General features: G+C 42.4%; 1 protein-coding gene and 1 long non-coding RNA gene across 2 annotated transcripts in view; one reads left to right on the top strand and one right to left on the bottom strand.

Annotated features, from left to right (window-relative positions):
- Window positions 1–110: 110 nt before the first annotated feature.
- ntmt1 (N-terminal Xaa-Pro-Lys N-methyltransferase 1) lies at window positions 111–5,187 on the bottom strand. Its single transcript, XM_020640062.3, has 4 exons — window positions 5,031–5,187; window positions 2,587–2,746; window positions 2,235–2,487; window positions 111–1,229 (listed from the first exon to the last, which is right to left on the bottom strand). The coding sequence occupies exons 2-4, from the start codon at window positions 2,743–2,745 to the stop codon at window positions 973–975; spliced, it is 669 nt and encodes a 222-aa protein (XP_020495718.1). The 5' UTR covers window position 2,746; window positions 5,031–5,187; the 3' UTR covers window positions 111–972.
- A 13,959-nt stretch (window positions 5,188–19,146) lies between these two features.
- Window positions 19,147–20,539, top strand: part of LOC136183200 (uncharacterized) — a 7,686-nt gene continuing 6,293 nt past the window's right edge. The window contains exons 1-2 of the long non-coding RNA XR_010669033.1: window positions 19,147–19,596; window positions 19,690–19,757. This is a non-coding gene — a long non-coding RNA (uncharacterized lncRNA). The remainder of the gene's footprint in view (window positions 19,597–19,689; window positions 19,758–20,539) is intronic.

The raw sequence follows: 20,539 nt of genomic DNA, 5'->3' as shown, positions 1-20,539 counted from the left end.
GGACTCTAGAGAGGAGGGGGGCGGGGGGAGACAGCTCTCTACAATGTTTTAAATTTGGCAGCAGTACTCATTTTAAACACTAGGGACAATGAGCAAATAAAACATCAAGGCAGCTTCTTATTTTTTACTGGTGAAAATAATCCATATCATACGAATCATTCAAGGTTCATAAAATTCATGAGTTCAGACATTGATTGTATAAACAGTTTGTTTAAATTAGGACCTTTAGAAGTTGGATGTAAAACATTTTGCTTGATTCAGTGATCAACATTAAGTTAGATTTTTAGTTTTAGACGAGCATCAGTGTCTACAGATAAATAATAATTAAGGACTAAAGAAAAACAAAAAGTCTGAGTTAGAACATCGAGCTAAACTGACCTGTTTTCAATAAGCTCTTCGACATTAAAAAAGTCAATAAGCAGCTGACTCGCTCTCTGCTTCCAGCATCAGTCAGTCCAGTGAAGCTCATCACACCCTGACAGAGAACTTGGCGCCACACTGAACACGTGTGTAATAAATAAATACAGAGCGGCGTGATGAAAGTGTGTAAACAGTCTGTCAGATTGATACCGCAGGTTGTGGTCTGGTGATGACAGAGCTGGAAGAAGGAGACGTCTCCATTTCCAAACAGCAGAAGAGTTCCTATTGGCCGACTGTCCATGTGCAGAAGCTTAAAAGGTGAATATGAAACTGTGATTACTAAAGGAACTGTTTCATTTTCCAGAAAGTGAACAGTTTAGATTTATGCGATTTGAAAAAGTATCCAAGTATCTGAGATTCTGACAGCCTTGATTTAGACGTCAAAGTATGGAAAAATGGGGCTGTGGTTAAAAACACCTGAATGTTCTCTTTAAGGCGCACCAGACATGAAGACGGTTCTAGTTAAACGAGTCACTCTGCAGATAATAAATGACTCGCTGACTAGAAGAAGCACTTTGTATACATGCCCCGCCCCCCTCCTCCTGCAGTCCTCTATCTGAGAGCCAGAGTGTGGACTTGGAAGATCTCCTTTGGGAAGTCCATTTGTTGCTCCTCGTGGACAATGCGGAGACCCGCTCTGCCCACCAGACTGTGAACGATGTCCAGGTCTCTGCACACACTGCTGTCCACCTCGTCAGGGACCACGCCTTCATATGAAATATTGTCCTTTATCACGATTAGGCCGTTCGGCCGCAGAGCGCTTTGACAGCGACGCAGGAACTCCACCAGGTGATTGTCCGTCAGGTGACCTGACAAGGAGAACAGGAGGGAAGGTGTTTAATGAAGAGGGGTCTAAGATTTAAGTCCAAAAGGTCCGAATCATGATCAAAAAATATGAAGTTAAAGAAAAAGTCAGAAGTCAAAACCAACATGATCCAAGTCCTGTTGGTCCCAAATTAACTCCAAAGTCAGGATCAGATCCCAAGTTCAGACTAAAGTCAAGAAAAATGAACCCCTAAATCAAGTCCCAACTGGAGATCAACAAGTCCAAGGGCTGATGCAAGTCAAGTCAAAATCAGGACCAACAGATCCAAACATAAGTTCTATTCAAGGCCAAACATCAACCCCAAAGAGGATCAACATGTCCAAAGTAAAGAGCAACAAATCCAGAGTTCAGTCAAGAACAATATGTCAAAAATCAAGAGTACAATATGAGTCAGGACTAGCTGGTCACTTTTTGAGTCCCTAATCAAAAACCAAAAGTCCCAAGTCAAACTCCCAATTCAAGACCAAAGAGAGGATCATTAACCATGTCAAGTTTTGGGTCAAGACCAGCAGATCTTTGATTAATGTAAAAAGCATCAAGTCCCAAGACAATACAAACATTTCTCAGATCCAGACCCAAGTCCCAGGAAATCAGAAGAAGTCCCCCATGTCACTCCCATATCAAGACCAACAAATCTCAATATATTATACAATATAATATCAAGTCTGAAGAACAGCCAAAAAACTAATAATTAAAGTTTACAGTCAAGAAAAGTATGCCTATGTAACGTCGAGTCTGAAGCATAGACCCAACAGGTCCCAGGTCAAGACCAAAGTCAAGACACACAAAGCAAAAGACAAGGTTAAGACCAAAACCCAGGTCAGCTTCCAAGTCAACTCCAACAAGTCCTAATTCAGGACTAACAAGTCTCAAGTCAGGTCACATATTGAGATCAACAAATCCCAAATCAAGTCCTGATTAGTCAAGACAAACATGTCCCGAGTCATGACCAACCATCAGGTATGGAAACACGGATACAGAGACTCACCAATGACCCACTGGATCCAGATGACATCATAGCGCCCACTCTCTGGTACAAGGTCCTGCAGTCCACAGCAGAAATAGTTCCCCACCCTCTTTCCGTCCTCCCCCAGGTACGTCTTGGCTTTGTCCAGGAACTCCTGCGTCACGTCCACCAGGTCCACGGTTTTGAAGAGCGGCAGCAGTAAACGCTTGGTGATCCTCCCAATGCCGGCGCCACAGTCCAGAGCGCAGCCCGCACCCGTCTTCCCCTCACCTTCCTTAGAACGAACAGCAGAGAGATGTGTGAACACAAGCGGCTACCTTCGACTAGAAAGGCTTTGAAACGGCAAACAACTCATTTTTAAAGAGTTACTTACGCCGAGGAACTTGTTCAGGAAAGCTTTGGATCCGTTGATGTCGATGCTGGAGATGCTGCCGTACCCTCCCAGCATGCCGTCCACGGTGGGGGGAACCTCCTTCCAGTAGCCCTCTGCATTGGAGTAGAAGCTGCCCTCATTTTCTGCGATGTCCCCCATCCTGTCCACAAATAACACGGTCACAGAAAATTGCATTTAACTGCAAAGTAAAATATGTGTATGCCCATATGTGGAGTTTTATAAGAGATATTAAATAAATTCAAAAGGGACATATCGTTTGTATCGATATAGTTTTGTGTTACATTAAAATAACTTTCCAGTTCTCCTCTCACTGCGTGTCCCTCTTCACCCTGCTCCACCTCGCTCCCTCTCTGAGCAAAACTCAAAACAAAAACAGCAGAAGGAAAGGTACTTTTTTTTAATCTAAGGAGTATTTTATTCAATGTTATTAATTTTTTTCACAAACAGGTCGTTTATTTCCATGTTGACATTGTGCAGCTGACTGTCAATAAAAGTGCCTGTGTGACATTTAGGAAAGTGGCCCATGAAGATCTGGCTTAAGTCTGACTTTGTTTTTGTTGCTTCTTTGCAGACATGTATTGTGTCATCTTTTATTGCCATGGAGATATAGTATTTGGCCAGCCCTAACATGTAACAAGCTGTACAGTCACTGTGCGCTGGATAGTCTAGCGGTTATGTATCGCGCCCTACGTACAGAGGCTATAGTCCTCATCACAGTGGGCCGTAGGTTTGAATCTGACCTCAGCCCTTTGCTACATGTCATCCCCCCCCCCCCCCCCCCCCCCCGCTCTGTGCTCCTAACACTTCCCGTCTCTCTTTAGCTGTCCTGTCTAATAAAAGGCAAAAAGGCCCAAGAAATATCTTTATAAAACAACAAAACTATGAAATTGGGGCGCTGGGCTGCAGTCCTCCAAGCAGGCGCCCAGGGTTCAAATCTGACCTGTGGCTCCCTCCTGCATGTCATTCCCCACCCTCTCTCTCTCTCTCTCTCTCTCCCCAACGTCCAAATCTATCCACTGTCCTGTCTCTTAAAAGAAGCCCAAAAATAAATAATAACATGTCGTGCTTTGTTGTACTGCGAAAGCATTTAGTATCCGACGTCGCCTGTGTTGTGTTCAGGTGACTTAATGTTTCTCGTGATCTGATTCATCCATATTCTGTCATTCCCACTGCAACAAGTTTAATAGAGAGGGTGAGAGGAGGACAGGTGGAGAGGTCACAGACACACGGGCAGGCGCTGACTGCAGCCAAATTTGGGCAACACTAGGCACTAATTCAGCTGTCAGCGCCCGTCTGGTGAGCAGAGCAGAGGGCACACGTTCCCTCTGAGGCTCTGACCAACATTACAGACACTCAGCGAGTCTTTACAACCGACAGGACGGAGGGTGGATACTAGAAAGTTTGTTTTCTCCTGTATAAGGCTACATGATTCAATCTCAATCTCAATTAAAGCCATACAAACGAGTTAGTCACGTTTAGTGTTCTTAAATAAAAAAAGGATTTGAGCTGTATTTTCAGGACACTTTTAAAGTTTAAGTCAACTTTAACATCTTGCTTTTTATCATAATGTGACAGCATGTGTTTTTATTATTAGAGTGCAGGACATATCTTTGTTGAAATAATAAGAAATACAGCAGGAGGAAAATCGTGCAGCCCTAAAACAGCTTCACATGTGTCAACATTACTACATGAACCTTTTCTTACAGTCAAGATACAAATCACGTTTTTCTATCTGAATAACTGTTTCCATTGTTTAGTTGTGTGTTTGCATTATGTTAAATGTTGATCTATTTAACTTCATAACCACTTTGTAAAGTTATTCTAGATTTAAAAGTGATTTAGACTGTTATAAGTTCAGTATTAGTTTTGCTTCAAGTGTTTCAGCTTTGTTTTCTACATGTGTCTTCAAACAGTGTTTTGGGCTGTTATGGTGAATTATCTTCACATTGAACACAAATTAAATGCAATTTTAAACACTTTTAATGAATCAACTCGAGTGCACCAGTCCTTAAATCACACCCTGTCATCTTTACAGTGATTTACACCCAGTTTGATGCTATTTAAAACATCCTGAACTTTGATTTCTCTGCAATTAAATCTCAATAAAAAGGTGGAGCTTTAATTTAACAGTTTGAAATAAGCTATAAACTAATAACAATAATAATGACAAATAACCAAACTTTTCGTTTAACTGTCATTATATGAGTTTAATACCTCACTTAGAAGTGATAATAATTGATTTATTTACTGTTTATTGTAATTAAAAGCTTTAGGCCCTGGCTGCACGTGTCAAGTTAGATGTTGTAATTAGCATTTAGCCGACGAGCTAAGCTAGCCGCTAACAAACTCCTCCGTTTTCCGGTTAAATCATGAACATCTCAGCTGTTTCTTTACTGTATAAAAGTATTTTCAATCAAACTAACCTGGTTCGTTTCAGCTCCAGGTCCCAGCACCCTCCTCGACCCGGTGTCACGACTTCACTTTTCTATTTGGGACCATCTCTGCACGCGCACCACGTCATTTCCTTATTTGGGTTTCTTGAGCGTGAGCAGAGACAGCAGCGCCCTCTGCTGGAGGAACTCTGTACTGCTCTCCAACACGGTGCTCACACCTGCTGGTGGCTTCTGAAAACAGTCTGAAAGGTGAGTGAAGACCCTGATATTTACAGTCTATGAACAAAGTGAAGTCCATGAGAGAAAGAATCTGGACTGGTTTGATGTGTTCTCTGTACAGTCCACCTCCACCAGCTGAGGTCTGTTTGAAGGTATTATATTAGGTATTTTATAGCCCCTAAAATACAAAGTGTACAGACAGCTGAGGCTGGAAGGGGTCTACATTACGTAAGAGGAAATGTGGAGAATAACTGGCAGACCACTTTCATATGTTCTGGAAATTCCCAGTAATTCGGCCAAACTGGGAGGAGGCCTTAAAGAAAGTTTTTCCTCTCCTCTGTAACTTTGCTAAATGTTGCTTAATGCTCATGGTGGATTAGGCTAATGTTGATAATACAAATTATTATAGATAATATAACACAGAGTAAGGTATTTTACCTGCTCTTCTGTGACATCATATCACAATATTTTGACGTTTTCTGACGTTTGTTTACAAAATGAAGTATAGAAAGATAGACTCGTAAAGTACACTTTAATGTTAATTAAAGGGAAAAAAACACCGACACACGTAGATAAAGATGCACATATATACATTAAAGAAATCATTTTCACTCCATAATAACAGTAGGCCGACTGATAAACACACAAGAAATGCGCCGAAATACACCTTTTAAAACATTTAATAACCTGCATCTTCTCACGCTATGTAAAATTAATATGTTTTTAAATTAACCATAAAAACGGGACGTAATAAATATGAAAAAAACAAACTACAAACCAGAGGCGCAGTCGCGTGGTGATTATTGCGCGAGGGCTGCAGTGTCGTACACAATCCACAGGAGGGCAATGTGGTATCGAGCTATGAATGATCAACCTCTGTTCCTTCATTGTTTTGTCTACTCTCAAAGTCTTGCTGGGTTCGGGTTAGGATGGTTGGATGCCCAGTCTCAGTGTTTAAAGAGCTCAATCTCTATAAATATGTCTTTATCCTCAGTGATCGGTCAAATACTGTTCGTCTAAACTATTTCACTTCTTATTTTATTCTAAGGATGGTTGCACAGAGGAGATGCAGTTTAGTTCAGGCGTGACAAAACAGGATAAAACAAAAGATAAACACAAGTTAAGTGCGTGTTATTGAATTTAAGGAATTATAAATGTCTAAATACGAGTTTTGTTTTTACAATAATAATGATTAATGCATCAGCCATAAGACGTGGAAATTAATCATTTTACTCATGTTTCCTCACTGAATCATGCTGTGGTATTAAAAGATTTGCATTCAGTTTCATTTGCAGACACAAAGGAACTTGATAAAATGGATTGAATTATGATATGCCAATGACTGTAGTTTAGTTAGTCTAAATCATAATCAGTTGCTGTGCATGGACTATCTGCTAGTGTCTTTTCTAAAACTACCACTAGGGGGCAGTAAAAACTCAGATATCTCAGTGAGACAAATCTAACACGCAATCTCTGGATTAAAAACATAGTCAAAGTGAAAGTACCAAAAAGTGCAGTCCCTTAAGTGGCCACTAGTGGCTGGATCCATATGTGAGTCCATCCCATAGACTGTAAACATTAATGGATGAAGCCTGGGTGACGTCAGCCATCTGTTCCTGCAGGGGACTCTGGAGGCTCATCGGCAGCAGCCGCCATGTTGTAAATCCTGTCTCAGTCTAACTTTCAGTCAACCTAACGACAGGCTGAGAGCTGGAGCTGAGGCGGGTTTTAAGCCTCTTGAAGATCTGTTACATCCCGCCCACCTGTCAATCAGGTCAGCTACGCGCCTAACTATAAATAACACGTATCGTTCATAAAATCAAAACGGAGCCATTTTAAAAAATTCTCCCGCCTACAGTGTGTGCCAGTGATGACAATGACTAATCAGACCTATTTAGTTTTCTGTACCAGGCTGTAAACATATTGATTTTGAATGGGTGTGTATGTGACTTCCGGTGTTCCTGCAGCCAGCCTCTAGTGGACACTCAACGAACTGCAGGATTTCGCACTTCCGCATTAGCTTCATTTTTCAACAAGTTTACCGCTTGGTCTGTCTCCATAGAGCATTAAAAAAGACACTTTACAACATAAATAAACATGTTTACAGCCTGGTAGAAATGTCTTGGTCTCTATAGCTCATTTCTCTCTTCATGTCGACTGTACCGAATGAATGTGAATGTTTATATACTTAATTTATATGAAGACATTAAGTTTTTTGCAAAATAAGGGGCGTGGTCTCTTTGACTAAAAGTTGGGTGCAACTAGCTGTCTGCTCAGTGACACCGTGGCTAATTAATTCACTGAACTTAACCTCTAGGTCATGTTTGTCCTGTCTTTGCCTTTTTAGAGTTTTTTTTCTCTCATGCAAACGTAAAGGGACAAATATCAGATTGTCATTTTGAAAAAGTTATAAATATTATCACAGGAATTCCCTCCTGAAAAAGAGGCTTTCAGATGCTTTTCCTCATCTTATTAGCACTTTGTTGAATCATGCTGGAGCCTTAAGGAGCTGCTTCTGACAGCATTGACTTTTTCCTTCTTCACTCTTTGACTCTAACAACATTCAGTTCAGAAAACCTACAAGCTCGGTACAACTCAGCAAGAGACGACAGTATTTGCTTTTCCCATCCAGCTCTTCTGCAGTGAGGACCGCACAGAAGAACGAGGCTGGGTTGTCTGAATGTCAGTACCATCTGTCTCCAGTGAGGGGAGCTCTAGTGTAAAACGTTTCTGTATCTGCTGGTGGCAGCGGTGATGTGATTCAGTTCATCTTCAGTCTCTGGTGTTGAGGATTTGTTCATTCCTGTGCTGAACACAGAGTGTGTTGCTGGTTGGAGAGAGGGAGAAATTGAGCAAGCATGAAAGCTGTATGAACACTCTGCATGTTTGTGTGTGCTGCATATCGAAGCTTGATGCAGAAGGCAGCTGGACTTGGTTGAAGATCTTGAAGATATTGCACTGCTCCTCTGAAAGGCTTCTTCAGTTCTGAACTAGGAGAGGGGAAAGTCTTCAAGATCTTTAACCAAGTCCAGCTGCCTTTAGGATCAAGCTTCAGTTTACCATGACCTGGATGACAGACACATGTGCAGTATAGATATGATGCAGCGCTGAAAGACAAAAAACAAGACAATAATAAATACCTCGATAAACACAGGGGGTAATTAAGTGCTGCAACAAAACAAATACTCTGCAATCTTTGGTCTTTCAGAGTCCTCCTTCAGGGTTTTTAATTCAGAGCAAAACTCGCTTTCCTGTAATGGTTTGGAAGTGTAACAGGCAAAGATATTACATAAACCATGACGTGTACGTGTTACTGCCAATTTGACTTCATACAGAGAGAAAGTTTGGTTTCCAAAGAGGAACTTGTAACAGTTGAAATTGTGTAATGTACCTTTAAGAAATACTGTGTTGCTAAGTTACTAGGGGAGCGACGTCACTACACGGCGTCTTGTTTTTTTTTATCCTTGAAGTTATGAGTTTTGAGCGGCAACTTCTGCAGAGGCAAGGCAGGCAACTTCTTGGGGCCCCAGACCAGTAGGAGGTCCCCCAAAGGCCTTTCAAACTTTCAACCACAGCAGTGTCTCTAAATGTGCAAATTTCGCAATGACAGTAGGAAACCTCCCTAAGGGGGCCCCTGCATCTGACAACGTGAAAAACCAAAATTAGTCACTGAAGGAGAATGAAGATCAAGCGTCTAGACACTGGCAGAAATAAAGGTAATGAATGCTGATTGGAGGGGCCCCCAATGAATTTAAAAGACTCTAAAATCACAGCTGAACTTTTGCGATGGACGGATTCCTGTAACCGAGCTCCTACTTTTGACTTTTGCCTCTCAACTCAACAGTGTCATGAGGGTTTGTGTGGACACTATTCTGTTCATGTATGATTAAAATAGTAGCCGTACAACCGGGCTTTGTGAGGTTTGTTATATTGTTAGTAATAAATGACGAGCGTTGTGGAAACCCCTGACACATGTGGTTGTGCACTTTTGGCTAACTTACTGTCTCCAACGCTCTCCAAAACAGCGTTAACCAAGAGGCATGAAACCCAAACCTTTACCAACTTATTGTTTATTTTAGCTTAATTAACCACTTTGCATTACTGGTTTAGAGTTTTTGGAGCTGGGATATTGTTTGAAGACTTGAGTTTGGCATTTTATCCTTTGCAGTCTTGATTTTTTGGGGGGGAGCAGGAAGTGATTTGAACAAGACGCTAGAAGCTTAGGAGTAGAGAGGGGCTTGGAGACACCAAGTCAGCAGCTCGGTTATTAAGGTGCATCAGTATTCATGACAACTGTGATGTTTTAATTTGGCTGGGTTGTAATTGGGTTACTAATTTTGGCTATAGGATACCAATGCTGTTATTTACTGTTATTATGGATCCTCGGCCGTTGTTAAGCTGCACGTTTTTTGATGACATCACTGTCAGCGGCCGGCGAGTGAGCGAGTAGTGTCTGAAATGTTTTTTTTAAATTTCCTGAGTGAGTGCACGATTTAGTCAACTATTTATAACTCACTTTATAGTGAGGAGGGGAATGAGCGTGTGATTTCAGACACAGCCAGAGACTAAAAGTGCAAAGTGACAATCTGGAGGTAATGAGACGCAGGTGAGCACATTGAGGGCGGGGCTTACACACAAGGCGGGAAACATGAGGAGCAGGATCTGGAAGACAGAGACAAGGGTGAGTAACAAAGTAAAACAGGAAATGAGAGTAATGAGAATCAATGAGAACACAACTAATGTAGTATCGCCTCTGTGGTTCCTTGCGGCGAAAAGAAACCAAAGGCAACAAAAGCAGTGATCGTTATTTATTAAGATCCACTTTAATGATTTAGAAAATAACATTTGATAAAGGAGGGTTTAAGAAACACAATTAATGGCGGGAAGAGAGCGAGAGAGCAGAGACGTAAAGCCTCACTCTGAGGCTGCTGCAAAGTTGCATTGGTGCATTTTCTCATCAATATTTCAGGGAGGTAAACTCCCCCGCCAACACCTCCATCCTGCACTCACTGACTGGAGGGAGCGGCAGAGAAAATAAATTGACCTACTGTTGGGGTACGATCTAACGTTATTTAAAAGACAACTGCTTCTGTGCACAATCTGAAAACCATTTACAGTTTTTTTTTTTTTTTTTTACACTTTTCTTTTCATGGCATGCTGAATTGCTTTCAGAGAGTTTGTGGATCCATCGCAATTTAGTCTCTAGATTTATCAAGGAAATTATTTTTATTATGTTTTACATCAAACAACAATGCTTATTCTTTCTGTGACTCTTAACCTCCAAGCCCATTGGTTTCTTCTTCAATCTCGGGCTAGAGAGAGGGAGAGGGAGAGAGAGAGAGAGAGAGAGAGAGAGAGAGAGAGAGAGAGAGAGAGAGAGAGAGAGAGAGAGAGAGAGAGCTCAGAGTGTCAGATCCTCCGGCAGTCTAAGCCATGACTGAGAGCTGGTCCAAGCCTGAGCCAGCCCTCACTGTAAGGTTTCTTAAAGGAACAATGTGTGACTTTTTGACCCAGTAGATGTCACCCTTGAGCACCAGCATGAAACCAAAACAAATTTCTGTTTGGCCACACCTCCTCCATTCCGAAGCCTCCGCTCTCCTCCAGTGACACACCCCCAACCCTTCTCCCCTCAGGTTTGCACAAAGGAGTTATCAAATTGGACCGCACCATAATTAAGCTAAGCGCAAGCGGCTGACAAAATTGTCCTCGTCTTGAGTTGCATGTTAGCAGGCTAATGTGTGCGCTCTATAGTTAGCCTGCAGCTTCACATTGCATGCAAATTTACACGGAACGTTACACCAGTACTAGTATGGTTACGTCTGCCATCGGACTAATCTCATGTCAACTAAAGTGACAACGTTGCACAATGACGTCAAACGGAGGAGAAACCGGCGCACAGTGTGACGTTACAAGAACAAAACTCAGTCTCCCAGTCGACACAGAAACTCGTTAAACTGAGTTTCTGAACATCTGCACGCTGGAAGGAGTTTTTCAAGAGGAGAGTTTTTGGTGACCTAAGACACATTTTGCATAGGAAAGACCAAAACGCACAGAAAAGTCGAAATACCAGCCTCCATGTGGAATAAGAATCAGTTACTGTGAATTTACGACGCATCCTGCCAACAAAGGTACAAGCGTAAGCTGAAAATCTTAGCTCTAGAAAATCCTGATGCTGACCGCAAAATTTAGCAAGTAGTTTTAATATGTCGATGTTGATATTACAGGAATGAAGAGTCCAACAGAAATGGTTGAATTTCAGGAAATGTAGGGGGAGTTAGGACAGTGGTTTTCCTAGCCTCACATACACTAAAAGTCAGGATATCACAGATGCTGTATCACATACTTTTTTCCTTTCTTGTCCTTTAATCTATTTCAGCTAAGTCTTAAAGAGGACATTTTACAAAAAATCCCTTTCTACAGTGTTTCTGAACATATATTTGGTAACCGGAGTGTCTACAGACACACAAAATATGAAAGAAATCCATCCAGTCCTTTGTTTGTGGTCTGCATAAGTCTTACAACACAGAGAAAAATGCTCCGTTTTGAATGTGATCTCCTTGTGATGTCACAGTGGGATTCTGTTAAAAAAAAATCCCCTCACATGGTATCTCCACCCATGGACTCCACCCCCAGACTAGAACAAAACGTTTGCGCAGGTCTGCCATTTTAATTCTCGCTAGTGAAGGAGTGATGTCTACGTGGAAAACTCAGGGGGGGGGCTTATTGCATTTAAAGAGACACACACACCAAAACGGAGCGTTCTGAGAGAGCTGGTTTATACAGGGTCACAAACCTCCTCTGGTGCTTGAGTCATGTTATATTTTGACCAAAACACAGCACAGATGTTTCATTTAGACCACAGAGGACTGTTTGAAAAGGTGGAGAAGGGGGAGAATATGTCCTCTTTAAATAAATGATCTAGTTGAATAAGCCCAGAGAGGTTGTGACGTCCTCTTGAACTGAGGGTTCAGGATGTTTACCTGTGATGCATACATATATTCTGTAATTAACCGCAGTTAAAAGTACTGTAGGTGCTACTTAATTATTTGTCAGAAACAACTTCACATCTTGGCTTTGCAGTGGAAAGAGTCAGGCTGAAAGACAAAGAGAGAGAGAGAGAGAGAGAGAGAGAGAGAGAGAGAGAGAGAGAGAGATGCACAGCGAGTCAGACAGAGATGCACGACTATTCAAACTTGGGTGTTTTATCCCGCTCTTATTGGAAAACCGTCCACAGTGAACTCAGCACTGAAATTAGATATTGATCCTTCCTTCTCCTCCCCATCTTCCCCCTTCCCCTCCCCTCCTCTCCCTCTGTAGCTCTGGGACCAAATGTCTTCCCTGCTGGTGATTCCTTTTCTATCCTTAAGTCCTCCTCTCTCTTTCTCTCTTTCTTTCTGTCACTCTTGGGAATTCAGTCTATCGGGGTTCCTGTCATCGATGCATCCTTGCATTCATCACTTGCATCCTCCCTCTCTGGACACAGGGACTAATGTTAGGATGAGATTTGAGGATGGAAGAAATAATGCAACAACTACAGATGAGTTTGAGGACTAAATGTGTGTCTATTATCGAGCTCATCTTTTACCACAGGAAAAAACATGTTTTGAAAATGTTATTTTAATGAGGAATAAGATAAATATATATCATTTCAACATAACTGTTTCCAAAATTGAAGGTAATTGCTGCACAGTAATGTTTGAACATGTAATGATGACTTGTTTGTCTCTACTCTGCAGGCACACTCACATTAAGACAACAGAAATGTGTCACTGTGGTGAATCACTGCACTGCAGTATCTCTGTGTTTGTATGAATCAGTGAGTATTAAATACCACAGCGTCAGATTCTGCTGCTTCGCATCGCGTCGTTCTTTTTACGTCATGTACTGCCCCCCTGAGCTGCAAACTGTCAGGGGGCAGCCTGCATGAAATTTTTTAGAAATGTTCAGGAGTGCAGATTGGATTTGGTGGTAAGCCGAGTGCACTCGTAGCTGACGGTGGCTGTGATGTTATTGTTATGCTAGCTTTGGGTCTTTTAGTACTAAACACTAAAAGATGTTTTCAGGCTGCCATGGCAACGAGTTTCAATCCCAGGTAGCCCCGCCCTTAATCGTCCCCTGCTTTATGTTCTATTTGACTCTAAATGGGACCATGTTGAAGTGACAGCATGCTGTGTTGGAGAAGATGTCAAACTAAACATTGAGACTGTAAATAATTTGGAAATGTGAGGGAAACAAAATCATAGGGCTGCATGGTGGTGCAGTGGTTAGCGCTGTCGCCTCACAGCGAGGAGGTTCCTGGTTCAAGTCCCTGTCTGACAGGAGACTCTCTGCATGTTCTCCCCATGCATGTGTGGGTTCTCTCTGGGAACTCTGACTTCCTCCCACAGTCCAAACACATGCTCGTTAGTTTAACTGGAGACTCTAAATTGTCTGTAGGTGTGAATGTGAGTGTAGCTGGTTGTCTGTCTCTACATGTCAGCCCTTTGATTGACAGGAGAAAAGTCCAGGGTGTAACCCCGCCTCTCATCTAATGACAGCTGGGATCAGTTCCAGCCCCCCGTGACCCTGAACAGGACAAGAGGTAATGATGTATGGACGAATTGTAAAACCAGTGGAGTTTCCCCCTGCTGGCCAATAAAAAGAATGCAGATTTCTGGATGCTACATCTTCTTCTTATAATGCAGTCCATAGTCTAAACCAGAGGTTCTTAACTGGTATACCCCCAGGTATACCACCACCAACTCCTTCATGAAAACCTCCTGCGTGACAATCACATTTTAAAATGTTGAATGCAACATTGTGCAGTTTGGACCTCAGACGGTAAAAAACATGTGACAGAACAGGCACACATTCCTCGGAGGTAACGACCTCAGCTGGACATCCTCCATTGTTGCCCTTTTTTTACTGTGTTATGTTCTTCTTCATTGAATCTAAAGGCGGGCTGTACTCTGTCACTCTGTGATCTCCCACTTTTATGTAGCTGACGCCGCTATCACTATCTGACTTGCACTCTGCTTACCAAGTAGGGGTACGGTTTGGCTGTGGAAACACAATCACCATCAGGGTTTACCGGACAGAACTGTACTGAACCAAACGGGTCTGCTTGGTGGAAAAACTTTTTACAGGGGCCTGGCATGAAAAAAGTTTGCTTAAAGTCAGGGAGAAAAGATTCTGCCCTCTGAGTTCAAACATGTAGTCCACATGGACAATATGAGGACATTGTCAGCAGTGTAGTGCATGTGTGAAAGGGGCTTCTGTTATATGCAAATTGCTTTACATGGGTCTTACTGGCACAGATGTTACTGAAGCATTCATTGTACTGGGGAAATTTTTAAACAGAATACAGTTGTTGAAGTTTTTTAATTGTCTTTTAGTGAACAGAAGACTTTTTTGCAAGCTGCTCCTCCAGAGTAATATATTTTTCTTCAGGTTAGTTTAAAGGCCAAAAAACATGTTATTGTCCTCACACCACATAAGAACTTAATCTCTACCTCACTGCAAGTTTTTAAAAGGTTCAACTTATTTTTTACAAACAAATGTTCCCCTGTGCAAACACATAGTATTTGTAACATAGTATAAGTACCTGATTTTGCAGCAACAGAGAGAAATCTATCAGAGGAGAGTGCAAAGATATACGATTATATGCAGCCAGTTTTCTACACTGATGTCAATAAAACCTTGTATTTGGAAGAAACTTTGTTTTCAAAAGTGTCAAACATTTTCTGTTATCACATTCTGAGTTTTTCACAGCCTTGCACTCAGCAGCGCAGCACATCACCTAGTTTTTTTTTTCTCATTTAAAAGGAACGTTGGAGAACAAAAACGGAACAATCCTGCCTGCAAAGGAGAAAATAAAAACCAGCATTTTTCCTCCCCACCATCTCTCCTCTTTCCCTTCCTCCTCCTCCTCCTCCTCTCCCTCGGGCTCACCTTCACTCATCACCTCATCTATTTTTTCCCTTCTGTTGCCAGGCAACAGACAGGAAGAGCATCACTTGGAGACGTCAAAACCACAGGAAGAGCTCGCAGGAAGACAGAATCATGCAGACGTTCAGAGGAGGAACCAGAGTCTCTGTGAAGAATCAGAAAAACCTTTTTACTCTTTTTCTCTCTGCTCTGTCCTTGATACAAAATAACATGACTGCATGCTTATTAAATGTTTATTTGCATTCTGTTTACTCCAGCACTACTCTTATATCCATATGTTTTTATTCAAACCATTTCATTTCTGCTTCTTTACTTTTGGTACACATGAGATGCACGGCTTGTTTTCTCCTCTACACATTTGTGCTGTTTGACCTCTGGGTCAAAGCCTGGCGTGGGACTGTGGAGCATTCTCAGGATGCCTAGGCCAGTCTGGAGCAGACTACTGTAAGGTGTACACATGAAAGAGTAAATCGACCCCAAACTGCATTTTCTAGCTTTGTTAGTCATCCAACTTCAAGAAATTCGTAGTACGATTTCAGCAGGACTTACATGTTAACATGTAATAACAAAGTCCAGTCTAGTGGGTTTGACAAAATACATTCCCCTTTAATAATCATGTAAATGTACTGAGTGTCTTGTTGTAAAGCAATCACAGGATCTCAACACTAGAATATCAGTCTTGTCCTGTACTCGTTACATACTTAAAATTGTACATCTGAAAACCTCTTCCAACTTCTTTTTGGAAGAACCCTTCAGCTATTCTTGTGTAAAGTCATGTCACTGTTGTTTTAAATTACTGAAAGATCCCATGTTATACTTATTTTACTTACAGACTCCACAGCGCTTTTCTTTTTTAATGTTGTTTTTGCTTTTGTTCTCACCAGCTACCCGCCTTCTGTTAATTTTTACCCACGTCCGTATCCGTGTCGTTTTACATTTTTTACGTGTTACAGAATCCTTTTGTGTGTTACCCATCAGGTACCAGACCCGGTGCAGGACTCTGCTAAAGAGTGGCTTTGCATGATTTCCTCAAAAAAAGTCCATACTTATCTGATACTGGTGTCATCACACTGGTGTAAAAACGTCATTTCAGTGTCGTCTTGAAATGGTTTGTTTCAGCTGCTGTCACTTTAAGGCCTGCCTCCCCACGTGCCCACATCCTCTTGATTGGACAGCTCTCTGGAAGAGAACGCTGCAGGGCTGCCAGGGGACGGCTCCTGTCCAGTGCTGGCTGCACAGACTATGTGAGAAGCTGAACCGGCTCATGTAGAGGATAAAAAATTTCTAGAAAACTTAAGCCGGCTGCCATGCACCTCACAGTGAGATACTATCCCTGTCGGACATCGGGGGTAGGGAAGGTGGGGTATGTCAGCAGGCAGGACATGACATTTAAAGAGGAATTGCTCACAATTTTTGCATTTATATCCAAGTATATCAGTGCTATGGGTAGTTCCAGATATTCACAGTCAACAAAGACCGAATAGAAAACATAATGGAGTTTCATTACATGCACAGAGCTCTCACTGGAAGCATGCATTAAGTCGAGTGCCTGTCGCAAGATATAAACGTCTTCACCCCCTACCATCGCCCTATCGCTTGCGGTGAATTTCCTGCTGCTTTCTCACACCAGCTCAATCTGACTTCATACGGCAAATTTACTAGGGGGCTGGCAGGAAACATTCTGGGTTTGTGCGTTCACACATGCAGCTCTCCCTGAAAATTTCAGGAAGATTTCAGGAGTTTTGTGCAAGTGTGAAAGCACCGCTAGTTTGTAAAGTTTACAACCTCCCAAGCTGTTGTCCCCACAATGCTCTCTGCAAAGATGCATCCGAACCAGTAAAGTGAAGAGAATGGATTTAGAGAAATTCAGTTTAATACTTTGGCCTCTGGGCTACAGCTTTATACATTTTCTTATTATGTAAAGCATATCAGACAGCACTCCTATAGGGGCTTATTATTCTTCTATACATGTCTATGCAGGGACGTGTATGTGCATGTGTCTCCACTGCACACATGGCACACAGAGGGCTGGGTTGCGTGAGTGTGCATGTGTTAACCCGGCTCTCTCTCCTCATCAGCGGCCATGTGGCGTTCTGCTGCTGTTAAGAAAATGTTCCACATGATTTATCTTCACTCAGTAATATGGCCCCTTTTCATGCAAGAAAAATCCATCCTTATCTCGCTGCAGCTCTTTCTCTCTGCTCTGCGTTTCATTCCTCTTTTTCTACTTCTTCTTCTTCGTGGCAAGCAAAGCAGCAGTATTCCTTCTCCTCTGTGTCACCTCCAATCTCCCCCTCCTTTCCTCACTCCCTCCCTCCCTCCCTCCTGCTGCTCCCATCCTCCCGCCCTCCCTTTTTCCGCTGTGTGTTTGCAGATGAAACGGGCAGCCTGCCAGTTTTTCATATTTCTTGGCAGCAAAGTGGCTAGCCAACTTCCTGGGGACGGGTGGGGAGAGCGGTGGGGGGAGTTGGGGCTTGCAAAAGGTTACATTTGCACAATGTGTCTGTGAAAATACAGCAAAAGAAAAAGGAGGGAGGGAGGGAGAAAAGAAAAAAGAAAGAGTGGAAAAGCTGGGCTGGATCAGCTAAACGACTCCACCGTTCTGGGGTAATGGAAAAAAACCTCTGGGGGAATATTCAGTATGCAAGAGTATCGAGTTGCAGCAGTCTTTACAATGAAGTCTGTCCCTCTCTGTTTCTCTTTTTGTCTACCTTCTCTGGAATGTTCTCCCCTCCCCTGTTAAACACACACACACATACACACCTTACCTTCTCCCTGTGTCTGTGTGAAAGCGTTCTGCGAGGCTTTGGGACGGGAGGTTTGACAGGTTTGTGTGTGCATTCAGGGCTTTTGGGTTGTGTGTAACTGCTGCTGGTTATACCAACAAATACACACCAGAGAACACATATATGCTCCGTCCTGCTGGGCTGTCAGGACCGACTGAAAGTGGGCAGGTAGCGATAGAAAGAGGGAGAGTTAAACTATCGACTGAGGGGAGAAAATGTTATTATCCACATCAGTCCCAAAAGAGGAGAAAGTAAAGGATGAATGGACTTGAGCTTATGTTGCACTTTTCTAGTCTTCTGACGACTCAAAGATCTTTTACACCGCAGGTCACACCTACACATTCACACACTGATGGCAGAGGCTGCTGTGTAAAGTGACAATCAGAAGAAACTAATCCCATTAATACACTGCAGCCGAAGCAGCGGGAGAAACTTTGGGTTTGGTGTCTTGCCCAAGGACACATTGGACATGTGGCTGAAGGAGCTGGGGATTATCTTTTAGGGTGAGTCCAAGTCAAGTTCCAAGTCTTCGAGGCTGAGTCCAAGTCAAGTCCCAAGTCTTCGAGGCTGAGTCCAAGTCAAGTCTCAAATCTTTTAGGGCGAGTCCAATTCAAGTCCCAAGTCTTCGAGGCTGAGTCCAAGTCAAGTCTCAAGTCTCTTTCGGTCTAGAGACGACTGACTCTACCAACTAAGCCACAGCTGCCTCAGAGTCTCCATAACAAAACTTCAATCAGGGCTGAGATTTTTTATAACAAAAAAACGTTTGTAAGCTTACAAGAAAAAAAGAGGCTGAACCTTTAAGAACTGCTACAAAACTGTAGTTTCCAGAATGGCCACTAGAGGCTGTCTCCAAATGTGAGTATATCCCTATAGAGCCCCATGTTAAAATATCCAACTTTACTACATGAGAAGTGTGTTTACAGCCAGGTAAAAACAAACAAAAAAACAACAACCTCATTTGGTCTCTTTTTCTCTCACAAAATGTACTCAGCAGTCATTTTGCTATGACGTCCCTCTGAACAGAACGCAAATATACATTTTTATTCTCAATCCCTACTTTTAATAAAGAAACCAGGAACATAATAGTTTGCCTTTATAGCGATATAGTGTAGTGAAGGTCTATATGAAGTGTAGGTAAAGCTAGCTTATTACACTTTAAACTGTGAAGGACATGGGTGCATAAGATTTCATTGACATTTTTAGGACATTTTCAGGAGTGTATGTGTGAAAACACATGCACTCCTGTGCGAGAATTGGAGTTGACATAGCGCCACAGTCCAACACTACAATGTTTTTTTTTTTCACTTTATATAAATGCCACAAGTAATTAGCATATTCACAGGAAAAACAAATGAGTGGACTGGTGAGCAGAAAAGAGTATTATGAAGTCGCTTCAATACCTTGACAAAGATTGCACCGGTAGCACACCGGTAGCACACCGGTAGCACACCGGTAGCCTGATCACTCCTGCCCCCTCGCTCTCAGTGAAGCTTCCTGAATATCACCTCTTCACACAAAGCCAGGCTAACTGCAGACATTTTTCCTCCGGGACCAGCAGGAAAAAGTAAAGTTGGAGGGGAAAATTGCGTTCACACATGCAGCTTGCCTCAAATATTCGTAGAAGTTTTCAGGATGTCTGAAAACACCATAACCCTCTATTAACTGTAAGTAGAGCTACGGTTTCCATGTCTGACTTCCTGTCCCACTCGATCTGCTCTGTGCTAAATGTCCTGTCCTCTCGCATCCTGCTAAAATAGGATCCTTGCGTATCTGCTGCAGAGGGATTCGGACTGCCGGAGCTGGGACTGAGCTGAGACGCAGCGAGGTCAGTGGAAGCAAACACATGGATTAACCCGAACACTCATCTTCTGGAATTTAGCAGTTAATCGATCTTTATCTGCATTATCTAGGTGTGTTAGTCTGATTTGGAGAAATTCGATTTAGTACCATTTCAGCAGGACTCGATTGTTCACATGCTTTTTAAAAGTCCAGTTTTAGTCGGACTAACACAATAAATCAACTGCTGTGCTAAACAATAACGTGTAATCAATTTATAAGATAAGCACGCTGTATAAGATGTGTAGTTTAACTATGCTAATGGTTGTTTCTAACTTTATGAGCGGATTGATTTGAAGGATTTTCAAACCCCAATCATCGTTGTACAAAAGATTCAACAGAACGAATCTACAGTTGACACATTCGGCTTTGAATGAGTGAACAGTGAGAAGATTTCTAAATGAAAAACTAGCTGAAACATTGTTCCAAACATTTTCAACTATCTCTGCGAAATAACAGCCTCCACTGCTGAAACGATTCTCTCTTTCTTTTTCTGTCTTTTACCCTGCCACACAGAAACAGATGCACACACACACACACACACACACACACACACACACGCTGAAACACAACCCCCTCTCTCTCCTTCGCTCCCTCCCCCGCTCCCTCTCCTCTTTGCTGCTTCTATAATTCAAATTCTGTCATGCTCGTTCCAGACTGCTGGCTCCAGCCTCTCTCTCGCTCTCTCTCGCTCCTCCGTCTCTCTCTCTCTCTCTCTCTCTCTCTCTAGGAAAATAAAAGCGAGAAGAAAAAAGCTCTTTGAGGCACAAA

This window comes from Labrus bergylta, chromosome 17 (genome assembly GCF_963930695.1).
Source record: "Labrus bergylta chromosome 17, fLabBer1.1, whole genome shotgun sequence".
Lineage (NCBI taxonomy): Eukaryota > Metazoa > Chordata > Actinopteri > Labriformes > Labridae > Labrus > Labrus bergylta.
Note: the sequence above shows the minus strand (reverse complement) of the source record. Positions and strands in the feature narration are given on the sequence as shown.

Excerpts from the sequence above, each read along its gene's own strand:
- ntmt1 (XM_020640062.3), bottom strand. The coding sequence starts at position 2,745 with ATGGGGGACATCGCAGAAAATGAGGGCAGCTTCTACTCCAATGCAGAG. Across the intron at positions 2,488-2,586 it reads TCCTGAACAAGTTCCTCGGC|GAAGGTGAGGGGAAGACGGG; the intron begins GTAAGTAACTCT and ends GTTCGTTCTAAG. Across the intron at positions 1,230-2,234 it reads CTGGATCCAGTGGGTCATTG|GTCACCTGACGGACAATCAC; the intron begins GTGAGTCTCTGT and ends TCTCCTTGTCAG.